Raw genomic sequence first — 26993 nt, forward strand, 5'->3', positions numbered from 1 at the left:
GGACTCTGATGGGGGCAGGACAGGCTTAGCCTGTGTGAGACCCACACACGTCCCTGTGCTACGGGATACCTTCCGGCGCTTTATAGCGCTGCGGCTCGGTAGCGGGAAGCTGCATTCCTGGCTCCTCCCATAGGCAGTGCTGCAACCTGAGGCTTGGAGTCCCCACCTAAGGTCATACAGCCTCCCATGTTCCACGCCATTGGATACTTTCAGCCGCTTTCTAGCGCTGCAGCTTGGTAATGGGAAGAAGCAATTCTGTCTCCTCCTATAGACAGCGGTGGAACCTGGGGCTTGGAGTCTCCAACTCCGGTCATACAGGTAAATGCACACAGTGTCTTGTGTCCCACGGCACGAAATATCTTCAGGCACTTTATAGCGCTGTGGCTCGGTGGCAGGAAGCGGCAATCCTGGCTCCTCCTACCGAAAAAAGTGCAACCTGGGTCTTGGAGCCCCCAACTCAGGTCAATCACGCAAATGCACACAGCATCCAGTGTCCCGCGCTGCAGAATACCTTCATGGAATAAGCAACAATTTCTCAACTGGTATCATTAAAGAAGACAGTTAGGAATGCATGTGCAAGACATTACATGAAAGAAGGGGAGACTCTCAGTAGGTTTTTTTTTTAAATGTGCACATGGCATCATATATTTAGCAAACAGTAGTGACAAGCGCAAGGCAAGATGAAAATAAAAAGGACAAATTACAGTTGTAACCGCACTGCGGGCAAAGTAAATTTGTGTGAACAACAGGAATTGTACTTGGTGCTCGAGTGTGTTTGTGACACAACGGTGTGGTGACGCAAGTGACAATGTGAAATCAGCAAGGAACGGCGCAAGGTGAAGTGAAGTGAAAATATATACAATGAAATCAGTGGTTCTGGTCAAAAGTCCGCAATTTTTGGTAGTTAATAAGCAGTTATTTAGAGAACCACATGAGGAAAGCACCATCAATTGCGCTGACAGGTCGACGGCGTTTCGATCCAGTTACTTTGGATCATCATCAGGACCGGGTTGTCATGGTGGAGGAGGTGCTGAGAGGGCGAAGTGAGCCGTGTAGTTCTTTGTATCGGCGTATTCAGGGAATCTGAGTTTAATCCCTATCAATTCTTGCAATTAGTGGAGCTGAGAAGCCGCGTTCGGGAATGCATCGGCGGAGTAAATAGATGAAAGTCTAGTGAATAGAACTTCGGTCTGTTGCGGGAGAAGTCTGAATCAGCCGAGACCCGCCGCGGTCGAGGCACTTTATAGCGCTGTGGCTCGGTGGCGGGAAGCTGCAATCCTGGCTTCTCCTACAGACAGCGTTGCAACCTGGGTCATGGAGTCCTCAACTCCGGTCATACAGGCAAATGCACACAGCGTCCTGTATCCCCAGATTACACCCCCAGATTGAAGGAATATCCTGTCCTCCAAATTCTAAATTTGGCCCATATTTCACTTTTCGTGAGCACAAGCTAGCTGGCATATTGGTTCTCATTCTCTGTGACTCTGTGAAATGTCAAATAAGTGAGTGCACAGGCAGTGGAAATACTCCAAATAGACAGGTCTCAGATGGTACTTTAGATCTCTGAAAAAATTAGATTTGGGGAACTCCCAAAACTGGATGCCAAGAATACTCAGGTTGTCATTGCAGATAAGCAGGAAGCAGTACAATTCCTCATTAAGAATTGCTATTCACCAAACCACCCTTTTTTAGGTATATACCACCCATCCTTTTACACCCGGCTTTGTGGTGGATCTGGAAACTCCAGTTTTTGAGAGAGGTGAATTAAAGAGTTTAGCTATGCTGGAAGCTGGATACCTTACTCCTTTTTACAATATGGCGAAAGAAAGAAAGAAAGAGAAAGAAAGAAAGAAAGAAAGAAAGAAAGAAAGAAAGAAAGAAAGAAAGAAAGAAAGAAAGAAAGAAAGAAAGAAAGAAAGAAAGAGAAAGAAAGAAAAGCATTCCATGTGTTAATGAGAAAGAACCAATTGTGATCAAACGAGACAGCAAGTTGTAATGTTCTCTCCCCGCGCGCCGCCCGCGCGAGGACTGTTCATATATATAAGTCTGAAACAAACGGCCTGGTGGATGACGACATTTGGCACTAGGGACTGGCCCAAGAATCAACAATTAAAATTAGCAAGCTTAATGTACACAGAAGACAATGTATGTGCTCAGTGTTGGATAATTAGCAAAGAAGTGGAGCCCAATCCCATGGGTTTTTGTTTTTCACATCCTGCCAAACCCTTTGCCAAAGTGAGTAGGGTTATTTATTGAGGACCCAGGGACACATTTACGAAACGTTCGCACATCAAAGCAAGACAACTTGCTGTGCTGCATTTCATGAAAGAAAAACAGCGGAAATGTGCCATATCTACTATGATATGGGGCATTTCTTCGGTCTCCTGGTGCTGGTGCATTTGTGGCAGCCGTGCACCAATTCAGAACACCCTTACTGCAAGGGTGGCTTGTTTACCAGCAGGATTGTTTTTGTGCAGGAAGGGACACTTTCTTTTGAGGCAATTTCCTCTTCCTAGGTGTGCTGCAAAATGCAGCATGCATAGAAAGAGTGAGTATAAGGAGAATAAAATAAATGTCTCCCTGTTATGCCTCGGGCAGGGAGCAGCAGCATTATGGTGCAATCCCAGGTTTACTGACTTAAGTAACTCTGGGATTGTGTCAAAAACCATGGGTGCATGGGTGGGAACGCCCACACTCCACAGATGGAACGACTCCCTGCCTCAAGGTAACGCAAAGCAGTGAAATGCACTGCTTTGCGGTACTTTGGATTTACTAAATCACACAGAGTCACACAAGATGGCTTTGTGTGGCTTAGTAAATACCATTTAAAGACTTGCATTACATTGAGAAGAGTTGCATTAGTCAATATGCCCCCCCCAGTCCTTAGTATGGATTCATACAGAATGAATAACACACAGGTCTGTACTTTGCTCAGAGAATTCCAATATGACCCAGCATAATAAATATGTCTGACTTGTGACATCAAAGTATCGTACAACACCTCCCTCTACCCTTGTTGTAGTAGAACTAGCAATACGGGTCTCCAAATGATTCAACTCAGTGTCTTTTTGAGCAATTCATTGAGAATTCTTTGAATATGAACTACTCTGCCTCTGAATAATTGTATTACCAAGTAGGAGGCTCCTCTTGGACTGCAAAATTTGATCCAAGCCTAGCTTTATGTAGAATAACTAGAGGAGTTTTGCCTTCTAAGATATTAGAACTTCTAATGCTGTCATATACAACTCTTGAACTCTTACATCTGTATCTGGACTGGCATCACCCAAAGTTAACTTTTCCGTTTTGAGTCAACACATGAAAAGACCACGTTAAATTCATGTGGTCATCCAAAAGAGAAGAAGCTCCTTTTTTGGATCATGTTATATGAGCAGTGTATCGAGTTTGGTTAGTGCTATACACTGAACAGCCACAAAGGGGAACTCCATACTTACTTGTGACTCCTACCACCCAAGGCCACTAAGGGAAGCCCACCTAGTGGGGGTCATTCTTCAAGTCTTCCTGGAATTGCAGTAGCACTCAACATTACAGTGAATATGCTTATGTCCCTGAACAAAAACTGAACAAAGGGTAAACCTCCAAAGACCAGTAGTAATGACTTTAATGAAATCCTTAATAGTTATCAGGGAAGTTTAATCAAACCTGTCAAGAAGTTCTCTGGCTCCATGCACTAACTAATCTAGACTGTCTTCTGTGGCAGGCACTTATAGCACCTTTTTCCGGTACTGCCTAGTTCCCTTGTTGGGGAGTGGGGTGGGGGTTGTAGGGTGTTCAAACTAATTCCCTTTGGCTGGAAAGTGCTAAGCAGATCACACAAGTACACTGAGCAGGCCATTGGCTATGACCAGCTGGAATCCATGCAAGCTTTTGATGCAAATACAAAGTTCAGCAGGAATCTCATGCACTGGATGAAGTTGCTACCTGGCACGGCGTTGCGGCATTCCCGACGGGAGAAGCTGATGCAGCACTTCCGGGGTCCTGGGCAATCGCTGTCTGCGTTACATTCATGAAGATATGGCGGTGGAGGGTCAAAATCCCTAAACTGATAGGGACACTCCCCTTGCTTCACTGCAAGAAAGAAATTCATTGGTGTAAGTCCCACAAACCATCAGATAACTTTGAGGTAAATTATAAAAAATCACTTAAAAACACTGAAAATATTCCTAATCTTGACAAAAAGAGAGGTACTACTGGCGTAGAGGCCAGGATACCCTTGCCACTGATACAGCACTTTTCAAATAACATAACATAACATAAAATAACATAACATAGGTGGTGAATAAAAATAATTGATTCTTAAACAGAGTTGTAGAACTGAATGACTTGTTTTCTTTGAATATGACCACAACTGGACTGTATTTTGCTGGATAGTTTCTGTGAATGAATAGTTTGCTAATTAGCAGGTTTAGAAGATGTTGCAGTGGAGGAAGAGTTGAGGTTTCCAAATTTGGGTGGGCAAACAGTCAAAGTGACTTGAATGTAAAACAAAGATTGTTAGACCAAACAGAACTCAGGGCGGATAACATTGGGATTACCTTATTACATCTTTTAAGGTAATTCCCAATTGTGAAGAGATAGACTTTTCAATGTGGGTGTCACTGGCGTCACAATTAATTTAAAATTACAATTTATGCTGAAGTTTTATTTTAAATGGCAGTTTGGTAAATGTCAATTTTAGAAAGTTGGCATTTACTTGCTTTAGCCATTTGGTGCATGCTGTCTGTCGCTGTTCAGTCTGGGTGGGGTGACAGCTGGGATTTATGTATTCCCTTGCAACAGCAACACACAAAGGACACTTTAGTGGGGCTGACTGATCTTCCAGGGGGATTACGAGGGAGTAATTGGGCATAGCCTCACACTTACACCTGAATGAGCCGTGCCCTGCACACACACACACAAATGGCTGCATACCCTCCTGTAATGAGTCTTGAGCGAGAGCAGGAAGGGTTGACCTCTATCCACTTCAAACCTTCTTTGATGTCTCCCCCACTTCAAAGACATAATTGGGTATACATACTGGACCCATGATACCACAACTTCAGCACATATCTGGACCTGTGACCACTCAGCCAGATAGAAGAGGATCACCTGTGTTGTTTAAGGATTGCCACTCTGTAGTAAATTATGTTTGCTGAACTCTTGCCTTGCTGTTTTGCTCTGCTGCCTGTTGCTTTTTCTTTGCCTGGGTGTGAAGGATTGGACCTGCATCACTCCAACCCATATTTGCTCCATGGGCTTGCCTAAGTCTCAGGGATACAGAACCCTCTTGTTACAACCCTTGGGCTTATCAGCTTGTGAGTCAATCAATCAATCAATCAATCATTTGTAGAGTGCACTACTCACCCGTGAGGGTCTCAAGGCGCTGAGGGGGGGAGCTGCTACTACTCGAACAACCAGGTCTTGAGAAGTCTCCTGAAGGTCAGCAGGTCCTGGGTCTGTCGCAGATGGATGGGGAGGGTTTCCATGTCTTGGCGGCGAGGTAGGAGAAGGATCTGCCACCGGGGGTCGTTCGGTGGATGCGTGGAATGGTGGCATGGGCGAGGTCAGCGGAGCGAAGCTGGTGGTTGGGAGTGTAGAAGGTGAGTCGTTTGTTGAGGTATGCTGGTCCGGCGTCGTGGAGTGCTTTCTGAGCCTGGGTGAGGAGCTTGAAGGTGATCATCTTGTTGACGGGGAGCCAGTGCAGGTCCCTCTGGTGGGCAGTGATGTGGCTGTGGCGGGGGATGTCGAGGATGAGGCTTGCGGAGGCGTTCTGTATGCGTTGGAGTCTCTTCTGGAGTTTGGCCATTCCCACGTAGAGGGCGTTGTCATAGTCCAGCCTGCTGGTGACGAGGGCCTGAGTCTGTCCTATCAAGACAAGTCAATTCGTGCCAACCTGGTGTTACGGAAGCACCCTCAGCTGCGTGAGCAGAAGCAACTAATCGCTGCTGTTGTGGGAACCGGTTCAGCAAATCACCCTCGTAAACACCGCATCGCACTCAGAACCGCCTCTTCAGAAGCGACACATTGCCGCCACTGCGTGGAGAAGATCGATGCATCGTCTGTGCAGCGTGGAGAAACCCGGCACATCGCATTCGGAATCGCAGAACTTCAGAACTGCCGCTTCACTCACGGAACCATCCCATCACCACTGTTGGGTGGAGAAATCCAGCACATCACTCCAACTGTGTGGGGATCACCGATGCACCACTCAGCTGCACTCTGCAACTCATGCTTGTGACCAGGATCAAGGTACTTTAGCTCGGCAGGCCCTGCATAAGTCCTGTATCCGGCCCACACTCCATCGTGGTCAGCCTGATCTCTTAACTTTGTCACAATTAACTCTTTAGGTGCTATTTGCTTCTAAGCTCTCTTTTTGCTTTTACTCTATAAAAATTCATATCTCGACTACTACACATTGGATTTTTTTCGGTTTGGGCTTGTTTTAATAATTAAATTAAGTTCTATTTTTCTAAACTGCTGTGGATGCTTTTTGTGTTGTGGTTTCGGGGTTTTACTGTTTAAGTGTTACAAAAATACTTTACATATTGCATCTTAGGTTAAGCCTAACGGCTCTGTGCCAAGCTAACAGAGGGTGAGTACAGGATAAATCAGGTTGTATAGTGACTTACCCTGACTTGGATTGTGGTTCCTGCTTGGACAGGGTGCATACCTCTGCCAACCAGAACTCCAATTTCTAACAACAATGTTAAAGAAAAATGATAAAAAATATGCTTCATATTAAGAAGGCAAAGGTATAGATGTTCACACTGTCTTGCATGAGGTGTGTTGTCACTGACTACACAACTTTTGCTGGTAAAGTGCTGCGGCATTGTCTTCTAACTACTTGTGTGGGATGTGGCAAAGTCATGGAATGTTCCACCCAGGAGGAGAGCATGCAATTGAAGGTCCATTTTATACTAATTGCAAAAAGGATATTCCTGCTGTTCCTCAATATATGAGAGAGAAGGAAGAAGAGTCAAGGGAGAGGCTGGATCCAACTATACCCAATGTGTGTTTAAAGTTGGTAATCCATTTGTTGGATAATAATGCCCTCACACACCCTTTCAGGTGTCATGCTTCATCATATGGGCTGCTCCTCGTCGGGCCGGCGGTGCAATGCCTAACGGGCTCCCTTAATAAGGGGCACTTAATCGGAGATCTTCAATCCAACTGCCGTATGGTGAAGTGCGGGTGTGGGGGCCTGGGGATGTAGATGTGACTGAGTGATATAAAACAGAGTTGAGAGTGCCAGCTGGGAATTCATTTTATTATGGGGGCCTCCTTCCCTGATTAAAAACGTGAAGGTGTAGCACTCAACAGAGTATAATGTCTCATGCGTAAGTGACTTATGTTATAATGGTCAACATGTTTCTCGCTTGGAGTTGTTACACTCGCGATTCTTCAGGACCTATGAAAAAAAACTATCTACAACTGGAGAGAATGTAATATTAATAATATTCTCAATTGAATGGTATAAAGCGAGTCAGTAACTCCTAATTAAAATACCTGTTAGTGTCTGGTATTACCTGTAAAAGAAAAAGGTAGGTGATGCTAGTTAAAAAGGAATACAATAGACACGATGATTCAAGAACCAGCCATAAACGTGACTCTTCAATCGTTCTAAAACTCAAGTGGTGGTGGCTTCTAATGCTTAGCAACGCATCAGAACATGTTCATTGGTGGTGAATCCCCACGGTGAACTAAAGTGACTATTCACCTGTGTAGAATTCATTAAAGTGCAGCAAGAAATAATCTCGGAAGACTCACCCTATTCAGTATCAGTCCAGACCACAACAGTACCCGGTGGGTGCAACATGAGCGACAATTCCTCATAAAGTAGGACTGTACACGGGACCAAGTAATGGAGTGGGTAAAACATAGATAAGACATGATTGTAATAAAAAGGAGCATCAAAACTGTTAGCACGAATTCATAGCGAGTAAATTGCTGTAAACATAAACGTAAATCTCACATGAAAATGCGATGTTAAACTCGTCAAAAAAGTCAATGTGAATTAGAAGGAGTTATTCACTAGATACAGATACACATCAATGAGCACTGATGGTGTGTGCAAAGATCGGATGATTATCATGTAAGATTCGCGCCGTGCGGATGCAAAAGGGCGTTGTGAAAAAAGGGGGTTAACTGTCAAGGAGGGAGGATTAGTAATAGATCCCTCGTGTGAATAAAGAACACAATGCAGTGACAGTAAGACCGTATGGGGTATGACGTGAGGAGTGTCCCTAAATGTAAAGATCAAATGAGGGAACAGAGCTGAAGGGATGTTCCAGAAAGTGCTGTGGTTGCATCGGTGGGAGACCCCCAGGCTCCTAACAGTTCTGTCAGAGAAGGATGCCTCAATATGATTTGCTTCACTGAATTGAAGCCTGCAGAATAGATGGTGTTAATCTATTTAATGTCTGCTACAGCTGACATTTAGGAGGGTATCTCAATTGTTATTGCATGCTCTCTTGCTGGCTTTTCTTGTTATCTATTTGGTGTATAGGTGGGATCTGAGTTTTTTCCTAAGTGCATCAGCTTTATCATCAAAGTATGGATATCTGTACAGTTCCTACACATTCGTAGATATTGACCAAATGGGAGAATTTCCTAGAATGATCTTGGATGAAAGCTATTGAAAAGGAGAAGCCTTTTTTTATCAATGGGGTTCTCAAACACTTTGGTTGTGAATTCACCATCCTTGAATGCTATGTCAAGATCTAGGAAGGTAACTCTAGTCCTAATTATAGTGTGGATGAATCTTAGGTATTGGCCACATCTAATAATCCATTAGATATGTTCAAGAGCAGTGTAGTTGTCATAGTGCCACATGATCAAAATCTAATTTATGCGCCTCAGTATACTCTGGTTCTTCTAAAAGTATGAAGATGCATTCAGACTGATGGACATAAACACAGGCCACACGTGGGGCACATGTGCTCATTGATAACCCCTAAATTTCATGATAAATATTTCAGTTATTTGCAAAAAAGTAACCTACTAAACAACACATTGTATTGGGGTGAATACATCCCACCCTATGCTACTGAGGATAGATTCCACAACCTCCAGTGCATGTTCCTGGGGCATACTTGTGTAAAATGCCTCTATGTTCATTGTGATATGCAGTTCACTGTTCTCATGAATTGTAATGACTTTGAGGAGGCATTAGACTTCTGTATCCTTCAAATAAAAAGGCATTTGTGTGGCTAGTGGCCTAAGAAAGCAATCACAGAAGTGCAGCACATTTGAGTGTGGTTCTTTTACTATGAGGAAATCAGCCTCTTGTCCCATGAACGATCTTAGTTCCAGTGCTTTCTCAACCATATTTTAAAAGGTAGTTCTATTAAGAGATTTTTAAAGCGTGCGATTACCACAAGGTGTCTTGGCACTATCTGACTGAGAGTAGATCATGTTTAGAGGTTAAATAGCCAGGTCTTTATCTCCTTCCTGAAAAATGTTAGTGAAGGGATTGCTCTGAGATGAGGTGGAAGGCTGTTCCAAAGATTGATCGTGTTAAGGACTATACCTCTGCCACCCCATTGCATCTTTTTAAATTTAGGGACAGCTAAGAGGTTGGCTTTGGTCGATCTGAGTTCTCTACTGGGCTTGTATCTCTTAAAAGCAGATCTAAGAAAGTCCAGCCCTGTGTCATGCATTCCTTTATGGGCTAAGCAGAGGGCTTTAAGTTTTGCACGGCTGCGCATGGGAAGCCAATGAAGCTTACGAAGTCCCTGGGTGATGGATTGGAATTTGGGAAGCTTGAGAATCAGTCTAGCTGTGGCATTCTCGACTCATGTGTTATTCTATGTTATGTTATGTTATGTCATCTTTAATTTATACAGCGCGCAGCTACTCGAAAGTGTCCCGGCGCTAGCTACGGAAAAGAGAAAGAAGAAATGCACACCAATCAGACTAAAAAAGCAAAGTTTTTAATTTTCTTTTAAACAAAAGAGGGTCCTGGGTAGCCCGAAGAGCAACGGGCAACAAATTCCAGGCTAGGCCCGCTTTACGAACAAAGGAGTTCCCCCCCCAGTCTTTGGCGATTAAACCTGGGGGTCTGGACCAAAAGCTGAGCATACGAACGCAGCTGTCTCCCTGGTGTGTAAAAGGCAAACCTCTTACGCAAATAAATGGGACCCAGACCGTAAAGGGCCTGATGGACAATGGATAGCATTTTGCATTTCAAACGAGATTCGACTGGGAGCCAGTGTAAGGAGCGTAGATGAGAGCAAACACTAAGCCTTGGACACAAGCCCAGAAGAAGCCTGGCCGCCGAATTTTGAACAACTTGCAGTTTCTTAACTAAAAATCCTGGACTGCCAACCAAAAGAGCGTTGGCATAGTCCAAATGGGATAAAATAAGGGCACGTACCACGGTTTCTTTAGCCTTACGTGGTAAAAGGGGAAGAAACTTCCGCAAGGTTTTGAGAATACCAAAACCAGCACCGGCCAGCTTCTTCACTTGAGTTACAAAATTCAAGTTCTCTTCGAACCAGACGCCAAGATTTTTTACCGCGCCTTTACCAGTGGTAGGACGAGGAAAATCCAGTGGCCAAAGCTAATCTCTAGACCCAGATGAAAAGGAGCCATAGAAGAGAACTTCAGATTTGCCTTCATTGTAATTCAATTGGGCATTCATCAGCCAATGAAAGACTGATGACAAGCAATGTTGCGCAGCCATAACCGAGTCATCATCCCTATTCCAACAAAATAGGAGCTGAGTATCGTCTGCATAGGCCATCACTCTAGCCCCTAGTGACTCCCCAAGATAAACCAGCGGAGTCATATAGATGTTAAATTCTAGAATGGTTATATAGAGACTATTGCAGTAGTCCAACCTAGGAAGAACTAGAAGAGTAATTAAGGATTTCCTGTGGCTGTCTGACATAAAAGGAAGAATTTCCCTTATCATTTTCAGGATATAATAGCTGAGGACGTGATAGCTGATATTTGCGCACTCATATTAAGGTTGTTATCAATAATGAGTCCTAATTGTTTAGCTTTGGTGACGGGAAGAGGAGGCTGGGGCAAGGTTTCAGGCTGCCAATTGGTGGACCAAACTGAAGAAGGGTTACCAAACACAATGATCTTGGTTTTACCGGAGTTAATCTTCAGGCAGTGCCCTTTCTGAGTCTGGGGTTGCCATCATCCATGAGAATCTGATAGCTTTTGGCATCAAATATGAGGTATTTGCATTCCTGATCATGCATATCATAGGGTATTCCTACAATCGCTCCTCCCTTAACTGTTGGTTTTATTACAAGGGTCTGATTGAGTTTGGTTTGCATTGACTCAATGGCTTGAATGACTGCCGGTTCACAATTCAATACTTCCACTGGTATAGTCTATGTAGGAGCTTGGACATTAGGCCTGTTCTTTAGACTTGTATTGTGTTTGGCCCATCTATGTTAATGAAACAACTTTACTAAAAACCTGCATATCTTCAACAAGGTTTTAACTGTTTTCAGGGAAAGGCGATGGTGTGACCATGTATTATAGGGGATAAACTGCCTCCAGCGGTAGCCCCTCTGTAGTTATTATTAGAGTGAGCAGAGATAGGGAAGTTTGTGATTTTTGTCCCTTAATAACTTTGCACCCATTTGACGCATGTTCATAAAACTGTGCAGACCTGATGCTGCTGTTTGATTTTCGGAGTCCTGAAAGTCTTGCAGGGTATTGTGAATGGGGTAGAAAGAAAAAAGGAGAGTTCCAAAACTAGTTTTAAGTCCAATGCATTTTTCCATAGACTTTTGTGTTTTGCATAGCATGAAAAACGTCTTTTTGATGAAATTGGAAGGTTTACATATTATGGTGCGCTGAGGATTCTTTTGGGTAAAGCAGACAGTGGCGGTTTCTTCATGTGGGCGTGGGGGCGTCGCCCCCCTGTTTATTTGACCCATATTAAATCATGGTTGCTGATTTTACCGTGTTCAATTTTCTTTTAGCTGTTGTGCGCGGCGCAGCATCACCCGGGCAAAGTTTTCCTTTCCAGCAGAGTGAGGCGAGGGGGGAGGGGGACTGGGAGCTTGAGTAATTGACAGGTCAGGTGCCCGGCCTCCTTGGAGTGAAGTGGGCATGTCGGGTTGGACGGGTGCCTTGCTCTGCCCAGCCCCACATGCACACTTGATCCCTTGCATATATTCATAATGTAGGGAGCCTCAGGGAATGCTGCCGCAGCCCCCATGTCTCCTTTGGAGCGTTGACAGCGTCGACCAGGCCAATCCTTGCGGTACTTTAATGCTGTTTCCAAACATTAACAGCAAGGAGCAGCACTTAGATTGGCTTGTGAGTCGTGGGGGGCGGGAGTGAGGGTTGAGCTAACGGTCACAATCACAAACTTGCAGGAGTCCTCATGTGTTCTTTGCTGTCTCTGACTGACGGTCTAGGCCTGCACCACCAGACGGTAAGTGAATGCTTGCTTCAGGCCCGGTTCTAGCGGGTGGGCCAGGCCCACCCAAACATGAACCTGGCCCACCCAAACGGGAGCCTTGGCCCTCGCAGTGAGGGCTTGAAGGCAGGCGCGCAACGCTATTGGGCTTCAAGTGCTTCATTCCCCCCCCCATGTGTGTGCGCCCGGTCCGAGACAGCTTCCCGGGCGCACACACACAGACAGTTTCTGAGATTATCACAGACGCACCCGAGTACTTCACAGGTGTTTATAAGACCATTTACATGTTAACAAGGCTTTGTTTATTTTTTCACCCCTTCATCTCCACATGGCGAAAGGGAAAATCCTTTCTTTGGCACAGGTAACCTTTGCCTACTATCCTGCTGCGCGGATACTTCTTTTTCTATGCAGCGCAGGAGAACAGAAGTTTGTTTATTCCTATTCACCTTTCCTGACCCCTGCAGCTGCTTATCACATCAGGCTGTGACAAACTTGGACTAATGGTGTAGGTAAGAGAATGTGTTACTAGTTGTATTTCTTTTTTAAAATCTGCACATGCCCAGCAGGACACATACTTCGTGTGCGCTTCATTTAAACAGTTTTTATCATTCTCATGGCCGATGCAGGACAACAATAGGACAATAAAAGATGCCCAGATAAGGCTGGTGATTAATGATCTTGCTGGAGAGCAATCATTTGTCTGTTAGTAGTTTTTAAATGCAGATGAACTGTATTTTATGTGGAAGCTCAGTGGGTTACTGCCTTTGTCACAGAGATCCTTGTGTTACTTGCAGTTCAGAAGTTACAATCCTAACATAGGACAGTGACCAATGACCTGTCATCAAACAGCTGCAGACAAACATGAATGGTATAGTTAGAACTTCGCTTTTCTTTGTTTTGTGATATAGTTATAACTTCCTCAGTCTTTCATCATTCTAATGTTACTAAAATGAGTATGTTTGGGCAGCGATACATTTTTATCAGTAAAGCTGACCCCCATGGAATACTCTTTAAATCCTGAGGTTGTGTTTCCCCAGACCAAACCCTCTCAAAATATACTGCCCACCAGTATGGATGACATGTGATTCATACACCTTGTAATCCTCGTTGGCTTATGTGACATTCCCTGTAGACTGATTTACATACTTGTATGATTCATTGTCTTTGTATAATGTGTGCGTGGTGTAAGGTACTGACACACACTACACTGATATGAGTAGCCCTATACAACAAATGAAATGCATATGAGAGAGGGGCTACGTAAAGATGAGGGGCACTGTTGGAGGGTGGCAGTGAGGGAATCCGAGGAGGAGGTAGTGGGAGGGGCTATGGAGTGATGAGGGGCACTGTTGGAGGGTGGCAGTGAGGGAATCCGAGGAGGAGGTGGAGGGGGGAGCTAGGGAGAGATGTGGGGCACTGTTGGATGGTGGCAGTGAGGGAATCCGAGGAGGAGGTAATGAGGGGAAGGGGCTACAGAGAGATGAGGTGCACTGGTGGAGGGTGGTAGCTAGGGAATACGGGGAGGAGGTCATGAGGGGGAGGGGCTATGGGGGGATGAGGGGCACTTGTGGCATGTGGCAGTGAGGGAATCCGAGGAGGAGGTCAGGGGCACTGTTGGAAAGTGGTAGTAAAGGTATTTACAGAGAAAGAGGTTATTGGTGTGGCGCCAAAAAAGACTTTCGCATCAGCGCTGTAGCCGGCCCTGTCATGGCCTTTCTGTTTTTGTTTATTTAATTAGCAGTCAGGTAATAAGGGCTACTGTGGAACATTAAAGTGCGTGCTAAATATATTTACTGCTATATTCAATGTTTTAAGTTTGAAGGAGATTTTACTAATGTTTTTACCGGGAAAAATGAAAGTGGAGCCCGATGGTGCCTGATATGGGGCTGGGGCCCAAGGTCAGCTATGATATAAGGTGCACTGGAGAGGAGTAGTGGATAATCAAACCTGTAAGGGAGTGCGTTGCAGAGTCCGGGGTCAGGTGGAGGTAGTAATGAAGAGGGATTCTCCCTGAAGGCTCGCACAGATGGAGCCTGTAAGGGAGTGCGTTGCAGAGTCCGGGGTCAGGTGGAGGTAGTAATGAAGAGGGATTCTCGCTGAAGGCTCGCACAGATGGAGCCTGTAAGGGAGTGCGTTGCAGAGTCCGGGGTCAGGTGGAGGTAGTAATGAAGAGGGATTCTCCCTGAAGGCTCGCACAGATGGAGCCTGTAAGGGAGTGCGTTGCAGAGTCCGGGGTCAGGTGGAGGTAGTAATGAAGAGGGATTCTCGCTGAAGGCTCGCACAGATGGAGCCTGTAAGGGAGTGCGTTGCAGATTCCGGGGTCAGGTGGAGGTAGTAATGAAGAGAGATTTTCCCTGAAGGCTCGCACAGATGGAGCCCGTAAGGGAGTGCGTTGCAGAGTCCGGTGTCAGGTGGAGGTAGTAATGAAGAGGGATTCTCCCTGAAGGCTCGCACAGATGGAGCCTGTACGGGAGTGCGTTGCAGAGTCCGGGGTCAGGTGGAGGTAGTAATGAAGAGGGATTCTCCCTGAATGCTCGCACAGAGGGAGCCCGAGAAGTGTCACTTGCCCGATACTCCCACCTCAGAAACCTCCTCTTCCCATCAAAGGAACATTACATGGAAAAAACACTTTTTGAGAATGATAACATTTAGAAAGAGATCTGGAAAAGAGTGCGTTTTACTGGGCCTTGTAAGACTAAGAAGAGATAAAGGAGGGCCCTGGAGCAGGGCGGGTAGACATATATGCCACAAATCGAGCCCGCAGCGGCCACCCTAATGCACCCTTGGCCCACCCAAATAAAAATTCCTGGAGCCAGGCCTGGTTTGCATTTAATAACTTTGGTACACCGGCACATCCAGCATTGATCAGGGAAGCTGGTTAGGCGGTTTTAAAGTTGGATTCCTTTTCCGCGCCGCTGCGCATTCACTGCCTCAACGAACATGACGATACGGTGAGTAGACAATACTTGGTGATGCTGTACAGGGCCTTGAGTTGTGATATAGTGGGTACAGAGCTCCTCGTGATACTGTGAGCACACGACGCCTGGAGGCACTGCGAGACACACAGTGCCTGGTAATACTTTACAGTGCCTCGACACTGTGAGCACAACGTACCAGGTGGTATTGTGAGCACACAGTGCTTGCTGCTACTGAACCAGGCGTTGTGGTACTATGCACATTCTGTAGTAGTGAAATTACATAGTGGCTTGTAGATACTGTGTGAACAGTGCCTCGCGATACTGCGTGCACGGTGCCTAGCGATATTGCGTGCACAGTGCCTCGCGATAGTGCGTGCACGCAGGGGCGGCTCTAGGCTCATGGTGGCCCTGTGCAGGGAGCGCAGCTAGGGGGCCCCGGAAGAGGGGGTCCGGGCGGGGCGGAGCTCAGGAAGGTGTTTTAATAAAACGTCCAGAAAAGGCGTTAGATGACCAGTAACATGGTAACAGGAAAACGACGTTTACTTTTTGAGTGCTCATCACTTGGATACTTTGTTTTAGAATCTGGGTCTCTGGAGGGACCCCTTTCAACAAGAAAAACACGTTGCGCGTCCGTAAGAGAGTTCGGCCACAAAGTAGGATCCCTCCAATCACATAAATCATATTCAGAACACGGGTCTGTAACATGGTCTTGCTCTTTGGCTTCCTTTTCAATACCAGCATCATCCGTCTGTAAACTCTGAACCTCCTTCAGAATGCCAGATGTTGATGGACCGATGAATGATGTTTCAGTTTCTCTGTCTGAGGGTCTTTTGTAATAATCCTCATCCTGAGTTGGTAATTGCTGCATGTTTGTATCAATTTCAGAGTCACCTTGTTCATTTTCATTGGTCTGCTCATGAGTATCATTCTGCTCATGGATATCATCATTTTTTTGTTCTTCTTTATGGTCGTCAGCGCCTGTTTTACCTAGTGCATCAGCAGTACTCTGGCCAGAGGATTCTCCATCTTTAGGTTTCCCTTGGGTGATAAAGTTCAGGATTGCTCCTTCCTGTGACACTACGAAAGCCTGCTGAGCCACCTTTCTCTTTCGTTTCGAATAACCAGATTTGTGTACTCGAATTCTCTTCATTTTGCTTGCAATGCAGCGGGCGAGGCTAGCAGTGGGTAGGGAAAAAAAGAAGACAATCAGCAGTGGCGGCTGCTGAAAGATTTTGATGTGTCATTTTTATTTTCTTGCAAAAACAACAGTTGATGGACAGAATGCAGAACAATGTCATACATTCACCCCAGTACAGAGATCTGGGCCTAAATCCATCGTTTTTTTGCTCACCACACCACCCCAGTTCAGACATGGCCATATGCAAATCAGCCTTGACCCTGTGCCTCATGGGAACAGTCCAGCCCGAACTGCCAAGCCATGTCTTCCCTGGACTACACAATGAAGGACCAGCATACCTTAATGAACGAGTGAATTTCCACCAACCTACCAGGAAAATATGTTCCAGAACCATCTCCCTAGCAGCCACCCAATGCAGCCGCTGATAAAACAGTGGAGGCCGCTACTTCTCCCACCTGGCAGTGAAGACCTGAAAACCCTCCCCCTGCACCTCAGAGCCTCACCATCGCTCCAGCAGTTCAGGAAGGACCACAAGACCTCGCTGTTCAACCAACAAGCAGCATGATCCAGCAGCATGAATCCCACACCGCCTCGAGACCCTTATGTGTGAAGCAGCTGAGCTTTACAAACCCTGACTGATTGATAGTAATTATCCTTCCCACTACATGTATGACACATTATGAGGACTAGCCACATATGGAAGGTTTTTTTGAAGAGTGTTATAAAACTATAGGGTAGATCATGTGACTTGGCATACAAGGTCTGTTTTATCAGTCCACTGAGAACAGTAGAGCCTGGAGAATAGTTCATGATCTATTTGGGAAGTGACCTTAGCAGGAAGAGAGTAAGCTACCTTGAAATCATGGCACACAGAGACCTGTCTCAGTACGTCACTAACTGATCCTGAAGACAGCCTACAGGTAACCAAAGACTCGTCCACTTTACCACATTGTCAAAAGACAAAATACAATATATTTAATTAAGGTTTCTTGTATAGTGCCATATTCCAGCAACCAGTTCTGCTTGCTTTACAGAGCACCTATTAAACAAGGATTAATTACAGTGAGTCCTAATGCTATGAAAAGGCACTAGAGGTTCACTGAAGCAAAATTAATGTGCAAGGAACATCCAGTCAGGAGACAACTTTCAAGCAGACGTACGAATCACTAGCGCAGCGTACCAACGACCCCATGGGCCGTGGCATAAGCAAGGAAAATGGCCCCTTTGGTTGCTGCTCAGGAAGTAAAATATAGCAATTATCAGGGTTCAATGGGCCCCTGAGGGTTTTGGGTCTCAGTACCACTGTACTTGCTGAACCAATGGTAACTATGCCCCTAGTATGGACAGAGAAGGCTGCTTCACCAATTGCAAACTGAGGACTAGTTAAACTAGTTTTCTCTGCTAGTCACATAACAAGCACTGGAATGTAATTAAAGAAATGATCAAGAAGCCAGTCTCCTACCAAGGTCTCTGCAAAAGGGCATTAGATTGAGTTAACATGGGTAGGCACTGCCATCCTATTCCAGGCGTCCATCCATAGGTGCTTGCATTTCATGTCTGCCTCAACACCATATAAGCAGACATATCCAAATGCCAAGTACATTCGAACACTCGATGTTTTAAAAGATTTGTGCAGGCAGATCCACTCATTAGATCACAAGTATCAGCTTCATACTCTGTTTTCATGATTGTTGATAAGTAATTGTAATCATTTTAATGAATCCTTAACATTACGTCTAACACCTCGTACCCTGCTCTCCTCTTCTCCCCAATACGACCGTGCCTCCCAAGTTACACCTCCAAAAGTCACCATGCCTCCCCTCAGCCACAAGTAAACACCGCCCCTGCACTCCTGACTCACATTTCCCTCAACATACAGCGCCGATCTGTACCACTCCCTACCCCTGGCGCACAGTGACCACCTCTCCGACCCGCGCCCTCTCAGAGATGAATCATGAGAGAGAGGCTCTCTCTCACGATTCATCATGCCCTCCCTTCCCATGACCACCAGAATACCTCCAGCTCGCCACCTCACATGGCTTACCTCCACCCAGACCCAAAGCACACACCATCTACAATAACATCCTCACCCAACCTTCCCCACGCCCCCGGCTCCTCACCCCCACGGGCTGGGATACATTCCTACGCCTGATCTGCCCTCCTCCCCAGGGCTCCCCACACCCTCGTCCAATGGCTCACCTTCCCTCGGGTTCACTCTGCAGTGGCACACGCTAACCTCCTCACTCCCCCTCCCCATGCCCTGACCCTCGGGCTGCTCACCTCGCAGCTGGCACCAAAGGTTGCACACTGGCATGCTATCCTCTGCAAGGCGGCCTTTCTTGCCCAGGGTCTCTAGGCGCGCCGGTGCATGGCCTCGGCCGGTCTCGGTGCTGCTCGCTGCACGCCGGGCACGGGTGCTGCCACCCCTCCTGCCGCCAGTGATGCATGGTGCTTCTGTAACCCCTTCGCTGCAGGACTCGCGGGCACTGCGCATGCGTGCGCATGCGAGCCTCCGGAGGTGCCAGATCTGGACTATTAAACAAGCTCGATTCTCCTGGAAAAAAAGTTCTTAACAAGCACAAGACCTACCAGAAGAGCCCGAAACAAGGCCGACCCCTCACAAAGACGAGAATGGGTTAGAAAGGAAAAGAGTATAAGAACAACCATTCAGCGTGCATCACATTAGATTTAGCACGCCTCAGTCGTTCATGCGCCAAATCCCTGCCAGGGGCCGCCACGAATATGTATTGTATCCGATTCCTCGTGGTGGCCCCTGGGGTTTGGTGGCCCTGTGCAGGTGCACAGCTTGCACATGCCTAAGGCCGCCCCTGGTGCACGGTGCCTCGCGATACTGCGTGCACGGTGCCTCGCGATACTGCGTGCATGGTGCCTTGTGATAATGTAGAGTGCCTTGTATTAGTGCGAGTACAGAGTGCCTCGTGATATTGCGAGTACGCAGTTCCTCCGTGATACCGCAAGCAGGGTGCCTGGTGATGCTATTATACGGAACGATGGCTCAGCGGGTTAATTGCCAGAGGCATTCTGCGATTTATCTGCTGATCCGAAGCCCCGCTGCCCCTGCCACATGACACCACTTACTGTTTTTGTTCCTAATTAAAAACAGTAACCGGTATATTGTCAGCATTATAAATATAAAATAACGAAAGAGGGCAGGAGGAAAGATAGTGACTGCTGATATTTGGTGACAGACGGCAATAAGAGCTAAGGAAGCGACATCGATGAGAGGAAGGAAAGCAACAGAGAAGAGATGGAAGCAACAGCGCTAAGAGAGAATGAAAGCGACAGAGGTGAGAGGGGTGGAAGCGACAGAGGTAAGAGGGAAGGAAGCATCAGCGTGAGAGGGGAGGAAGGGGCAGTGGTGAGAGGGGAGGAAGGGGCAGTGGTGAGAGGGGAGGAAGCATCAGCGTGAGAGGGAAGGAAGGGGCAGTGGTGAGAGGGGAGGAAGGGGCAGTGGTGAGAGGGGGCAGTGGTGAGAGGGGAGGAAGGGGCAGTGGTGAGAGGGGAAGCGACAGTGGTGAGAGGGGAGGAAGGGGTGGTGGTGAGAGGGGAAGCGACAGTGGTGAGAGGGGAGGAAGGGGCAGTGGTGAGAGGGGGCAGTGGTGAGAGGGGAGGAAGGGGTGGTGGTGAGAGGGGAAGCGACAGTGGTGAGAGGGGAGGAAGGGGCAGTGGTGAGAGGGGAGGAAGCAACAGCAGTAAGAGGGAAGGGAAGCGACTGCAGTGAGAAGGAAGAGACAGTGGTGAGAGGGGAGGAAGGGGCGGTGGTGACAGAGAGGAAGCGACAGTGGTGAGAGGGGAGGAAGCGACAGCAGTGAGAAGGAAGAGACAGCAGATAGAGGGAAGGAAGTGCCAACAGTGGAAGGAAATCGCAGATGCAGGCCCGACTAAAACTCACCGGAAAAGAATGTTATTACATTTATTTTACCCTTATAAGAAACCTTTAATAACTCACTCGGGTTCGGGCTTGCCTTTTAGGAGCTATAACCAGTATAGCTAATCTTCACTCCAAGCACAGCCATAGACACTCCTGAGTCCAGGTCACTTGGCGTGCTCTCATGCTTCTTTGCTTGCTATTGGGGTGACTGGTGAAGTATTCTGGGGACCGGTTGGTCCATAGGCATGCTCATGGCACCGTGCGATATATGGTCTTTGCTAGCGCTGTGTCTGAGCTGTACTTGAAAGAAACCTGTATTTTTCCTGAAAACAAGCTGTCTGACCATTCACCACCTCAGGGGCCCCTGCTCACTCTTTCCCCTCAGATGTGCGCCACCTGCATCTTTTTCAAGCGGCGATAAATTCGACAATACATATTTTTCTAATATTACACAGTGCGCTTAAATGCATAGTTATATCTGTCCCACTGAGGGCATGTTTGTTGAAGTCTTTATTTTAATGTAACCGAGAGTTCGCTTAAACAGTGAGCTGTGACAGATTATTTTAAAGGGCTGACATGTCTGCATCTTTGCATTCTGGGACTTGTAGTTCTTGTAATGCAATCTCCATGCAAAGAAAACTGTACCCTAGCTACTCTGGGATGGATCTGGAAAGCTATTTAATTGGTATGAAAGGTTATCATTCGGCACAGGGACCCAGACTCTCACGAGTACACTTGTGATGCTGCATAGGGTAAAAGTCTCTTTTTCCTCAGGTAAAAACACACTGCATTCACTTCGTGCCAGGGAAGTATATTTAATATTAGATTGAGCTTGACATTCATACCAGTAGGAGCTGATATCTGAGAGCTCTGATTGAGGGCAGGCCGGTGCACTACTTGCCTTGCCATGCCTGCCTGCATCTTTCCACGTGACGTGATCTATATGCATCGGTCTCTCCAGATGCATGTTGTTATGATACATAGTTCAGCGAAGGACTGAATCTGGGGTGTCTGTTTATGATGGACCTGAGGATGAAATGAAAGTAATAAAGAAAATGGGACTGTGATTGTCATTCCTAACTTTTACGCCTCACCACTTTCAAATGTCACCAGCCACCACTGAAAGCAGGTAAGTATTTATTATGTTTTAAGCATTTCTTTTTTAGATATATTTGTGGCTGCTGTAGTACGGCAGTACTCCTGAAGTATATTGCTCATTGGCTAATGTCTGCCTTTTCAAAAGTCAAAGGCAGCCATGTTGTTTCATCTTGAGGTTCTCGGTGTTCTGCATTACGCCTTGTAATGTAGGTAAGTGTTCGGCTTGGTATTTTACCAATACCTATTGCCACTTTATTGCAGTGGTAATAATAAATATTGCTACATTTATAACTACTGTGGTTATAAAAAAATATATTAATTGTAAAATTTAGAAAGACACTATATTTTGTACATATAGTGTGCTTATTTGTATTTTTGAACTTTAACATATATAAATAAGCTGAAAAAAGGGTACAGAGTAGCACGTTAATTACTAAAACCTATTGCACTGCTTAAAATAAAATGCTGTTGCCCATACAATGCTACAAAAATATAGAGACATTTTTAGAAATAGCAATGGTAAACTTAGAAAATGATGTTATGCTACCGCAGTAGTACTGCACAACTTCTGATTTATACCAAAAAGAATGAAGAAACGTATACATATTTTGCAAAACGGATAACCACTTTGGAGAAGTGTTAATAGGTAGGGTAAATAGAACAAACCAAATACTTACCTATACCCAAAGGCATAAGGTTGAACACAGGAAAAGTTTACCTAAAAACAACATACCTGCCTTCAACTTTCATGACGGCAGTCATTAGGCAATAATCTCATTATTTGACATCACTATGTACCGTGGTAGTACAGCAAAATACACCAATATTACACAAACCGCGCAAACTGATCTCACAACCTTTAAATAAATTATATGTTTATATACAGGTACACTCCTTACCTGCTCCACCCAAAATAGGCATCTGCGCACCATAATATCTAATCCAGCCATTTTTTCACCAAATCTGCATGACGGGTTTTCGCAATATACACATTCAAATAAATTAAGCCAAATGCATTGAGTTTAACCACCTTTTGTGAGCCCCTCAACATTTACATACTAAAGCATATATTTTGGCGAGAAAACATTTCCATCTTTGCACTTTGACAACATCTAATTCCACCAATCACAATGCCACGATGCAATCAACCACTGAAATTAAACCTCGTTCTGTTTACGTTCCAAGGAGACACAAGTAGGTTTCGGTTGCACCTACACTAGATCTAGAATTAGTTGGCGGAAGTGGCATTAAAGGGGCTATCCCATAATTTATGTCACATAAGACCTCTAAAACCAAGCAGACATCAACAAACAAAGGAACATTCTGAAATGTCTATTGTGGGTAGGTAATAGCAAGGCAGGATTAGGTAAGAGCTGTTTTTCTCTACACTGGATGGGGCCGCGTTAAAGTTTCACATAAGAATGCAGTACACTTGCAAGTTCTTCCCACCTACCTCCAGGATGGTCTGAGGGGCCCCCCTTGCAGATGGCGGGAAGGGCCAGCAGCACCAAGTAGCCAATGGCTGTCCACATGGTGCAGTCAGGTCAGTCTGAATCACCAGCACTCCTCTGCCTCAGGTTTAAAGGGCAGCTTGAATGGAAATGGTGTGGGTGGTAGACTAACATTAACAAACATGCATGAATCTCTGCCAAGCCTATTTCACAATAGTCTGTTTCACGACAGGAATCATTCTGAACCGCGGGGCCATGGTTGCTGGGGTGAAATATTCTGGGAACGTTTCCCAAATGACGCTTTCCTTCATTCTGTGTGTTGTTTTTGTTTCTTGGCCTCTGTACCCGACTGTCTCTCTGTTGCTCTCTGCTCATCTGCTTGAGTGTCTGGTAGTAACAAATGTAGGTGTGGGCTTAGCCAAGGCCTTTTGATTTTAGTCAAATTAGATATACAACATACTTTTCAGCAACCACACATCGTCCATTGGTTTCTTGTGTTGTTCCGCATTTCTCCCGCCCTCTCCAGCATACAGAGTGGGGTCCTGGGAAGGCCATTCACTGTGAGGGACAGCTTTCTTCTCCTTCACAAGGAGCTCTTTCAAACACAAAGTAGTTCCCTTCACTGCCAGGCATGGCTGTGACAGGGTGCTTTTTTTTTAGCTTAAATCTATTTTTGCTTTTAGATTTTTTTTTTACATTTTCATGAAGGCCTGGTAGCCATGACAAACCAAAACAAACATTGACAAAGCCGCCACCAGGCTGGCAGCTAAGCCAGACCTGCCAATGCTTGTGTGTCAATGGAATATCCTATTTTGCTCATATCCAACTATCAGTTACTGCTGAATGACTGCACAGGAGACACCTTTTCAGTGTTCCTGATAGAGGCAATGCGGATGCTCTAACAGAAGTTGTGGATTTTCTTTTTTGTGTTGAAATTTTTTATTGAGTTTTATAAGGCGAATACATTAGAGCATATGCAATAATAAATAAAAGAAAATAAATTCATGTTAAAAGGAATCATGGAATAAGATATTAATAAATAAATACGATATAAATATGCGTTTAAATAGATAAATACTAGTTAATGCAACAATGAGATCAAAACACAGAATGACATGTAATAAAAGTGAGCTATAGGGAAAAAAGAGGAGAAAGACCTAGAAGAATAAAGAGTGCTGGAAATATAAAGAAATAAAACAAAGAAAAGGTAATTGAATAAAAGCAGAAGAATACCACAACGGAGGAAGCAAAGGATTGGGGGGAACAAAGAGAAGAGAAAAAACAAAGGACAGAAAAAGTGAAAGCTGATTAATGTGTTTGGGTAGAAGTGGAGGCCGGAGAATCAGCAGCATTTGATTTAAGAAATGGAGACCAGATTCGAAGAAAAGTGTCAGTTTGATCCTGAAGGTTATAGATTGTACGTTCATGGGAGGCAGTTTGCATCATTGCCACCAACCAGTCCTCCTGTGAGGGAGGCAAAGTTGATTTCCAATGACGCAGTATACATATTTTGGCAGTAGCAATTGAAGTATGAAAAAGGCGGAGTTGTGGCTTCGTGAGCTTTGGGGAATGACGTAAATCATGCAGGAGAATGTTAGTAGATGTAAGTGGCAATTTTAGGGGCATAGTGGAATTCAAGGTAACACCGATAAAAGTCCAATAGGATTGGATACTAGGACATTCACAAATGATATGAGTAATATCACAACCTGAATTGGGGCATCTCCAACAATTATAATGAGAGAGAAGGCCAGCTTGGTGTAGTTTGACAGGAGACCAGTGCCAATCATGCAGAATTTTGAAAAGACAAAATTTGAGCCTTGATTCACGGGCTCCCTTATTTAAATTCTCTAGAATCAAATCCCATTCAGTATCGGGAAAGGAAATTGAGAGGCGAGATTGCCATTTACGCTGGAGATCATGTGAAAGAGATTTAGAAAAAAGATGAGATGAAAACATTTTGTATATACCAGAAGTAACACCCTTAAGTTTCCCCCAAATGTGCAAATAGGATAATATAGGGGAATCTTGCAGGAGCCATGGTGATGTTCCCATATGGGTCTTCAAACATTGTTGAAGTTGAAGATATTTGGATGAATGATGAAGGGGAAGATCAAATTCTACCCTAAGCTGAGAGAATGACTTAAAATCCCCATCATGCAGAAGTTGATCCGGATAGAGAATACCTGCAGCTCGCCATTCAGGCCAGGATAACATACGACCATTAATACGGATCCCCGAGTTATTCCATAGGGGAGCCTTAGCATGGATTCTTGAGTTTGAGCCTAATAATCTATGACTTCTCTGCCAGGATTTATGCATGGCAGATAATATCGGGTTTTTTGGGTCAAAACGACTAGAGCCACTACCATACAGAGGAGAGAGGTTTGATTCTGAGGATAGGAGATGTCTTTCTATTTGAACCCATTGTGGTAAATCTTTGATGCCAGGTAAAAAATATGAGATTTGGGAAATATGTAACGCCAAAGAGTAGTGTTCAATAGATGGAAGGCCAATTCCGCCAGATAACTGGTGAGCCTTTAACTTAGTGATAGCAAGGCGAGGCTTCATAGTACCCCAAATGAAAGTTTTAATCTGGGCATCTACTGATCGAAGTAAAGATAAAGGGATCTGCAGAGGAAGCATACCTAGAATGTATATAAATCTCGGAAGGGTAACCATTTTAACCGCCTGAGTTCTGCCCCAAAGAGAAAGACCCAAAGCCTTCCATTTGTCAAAATCCCGTTGCATTTGGGATATAAGAGGAGATAAATTATCTGCAACCATGTCTTGCAATCCTTTATTAACGAGGACACCCAAGTATTTAAGGCGTGAAGACTGCCAATGAAAAGGAAATCCAAAAATGGCTGCTTTTGTGGTACCGTTAGAGATGGGTAAAGCCTCACTCTTGTCCCAATTAATCTTATAACCTGAAAAAGAGGAGAAATCATTAATAATGTGAAGAAGAGAAGGAATCGACCGGGGAAGACGAGTAAGGGTGAGTAGAATATCATCAGCATACAGGTATATTTTAGAATGTCCAATTGGAAGGGGGACACCAGAGACCTCATCAGATTGACGAATGGTAGCGGCCAGAGGCTCCATAGCCAGAAGAAACAGAAGGGGGGATAGTGGACATCCTTGGCGTGTCCCTCTCTTAATCGTAAAGGTGTCTGATAGAAACCCACCACAATTTACCTGAGCAGAAGGGTGATCGTATAATAAGCGTACCTTATCAGTACATTTCGTACCTAAACCAAATCTATCCATGACCTTGAAGAGATAGTTCCATTCGATGCGGTCGAACGCTTTTTCTGCGTCAAGTGAAAGGGCTAACGCATCGTCCTTAAGATGTTGAGCCGACCATAGTGCATGGGCCAGAGAACGCAGATGGTTCCGGGAGGAACGACCCGGTACAAAGCCTACTTGAGAATGGTGTATCAAGGAAGGCAAGACTTTACGCAAACGCGAAGCAAGAATGCTGGCCAAGATTTTAATATCAGAGTTCAATAGAGAAATGGGGCGATAGCTACTGCAGAGCTGGGGGTCTTTACCTGGCTTTGGAAGCACAACAATAATAGCCTTGTTAGAAAGGGGTCCTAGTGAAGATGAACTGTCCGCCTCCTGGAATGCGGCATGCAGGGTATCAATAATATTGTGACCTGCCCAGCGATAAAATTCAGGGGGAAATCCACCTTCTCCAGGGGCCTTGTGGTAAGGCAGGGCAGTAATCGCACTAGAAACCTCATCTCTGGTTATTTCACCCTCGAGGATGGCTCTGCCCTCCGCCGAAAGAGGAGGAAGATGCACTTTTGCAAGAAATGCTGTCATTTTATCCGAATCCATTCTATTATCGGAAGTGTAAAGAGATTCGTAAAAGGAGGCGAACTCATTAACAATGTCTTGAGGTTTTGTGCACAGGTGTCCTTGCGCAGATCTAATGGCTGGAATGGCCATAGACGCCTCCCTCTGACGCAGCTGCGCGGCTAATAACCTTCCCGCCTTTTCCCCTTGCTCGTAATGTCGACCTTTCATTTTCTGTAAAGCGTATTCTGCTTTAGATGTAAAAAGGCTATTTAAGGCCATTCGAGCTTGCTCGAGTAATTTA

The 26993-nt window shown here is 45.3% G+C and overlaps 1 protein-coding gene across 1 annotated transcript in view; it reads right to left on the reverse strand.

Annotated features, from left to right (window-relative positions):
* The window catches only part of LOC146822222 (uncharacterized), a 563188-nt gene that overhangs the window by 196109 nt on the left and 340086 nt on the right, over positions 1-26993 (reverse strand). The window contains exon 16 of the mRNA XM_085609987.1: positions 3940-4086. Coding sequence (XP_085466113.1) covers positions 3940-4086 — 147 coding nt within the window. The remainder of the gene's footprint in view (positions 1-3939; positions 4087-26993) is intronic.

Source organism: Triturus cristatus, chromosome 6 (genome assembly GCF_964204655.1).
Source record: "Triturus cristatus chromosome 6, aTriCri1.1, whole genome shotgun sequence".
Lineage (NCBI taxonomy): Eukaryota > Metazoa > Chordata > Amphibia > Caudata > Salamandridae > Triturus > Triturus cristatus.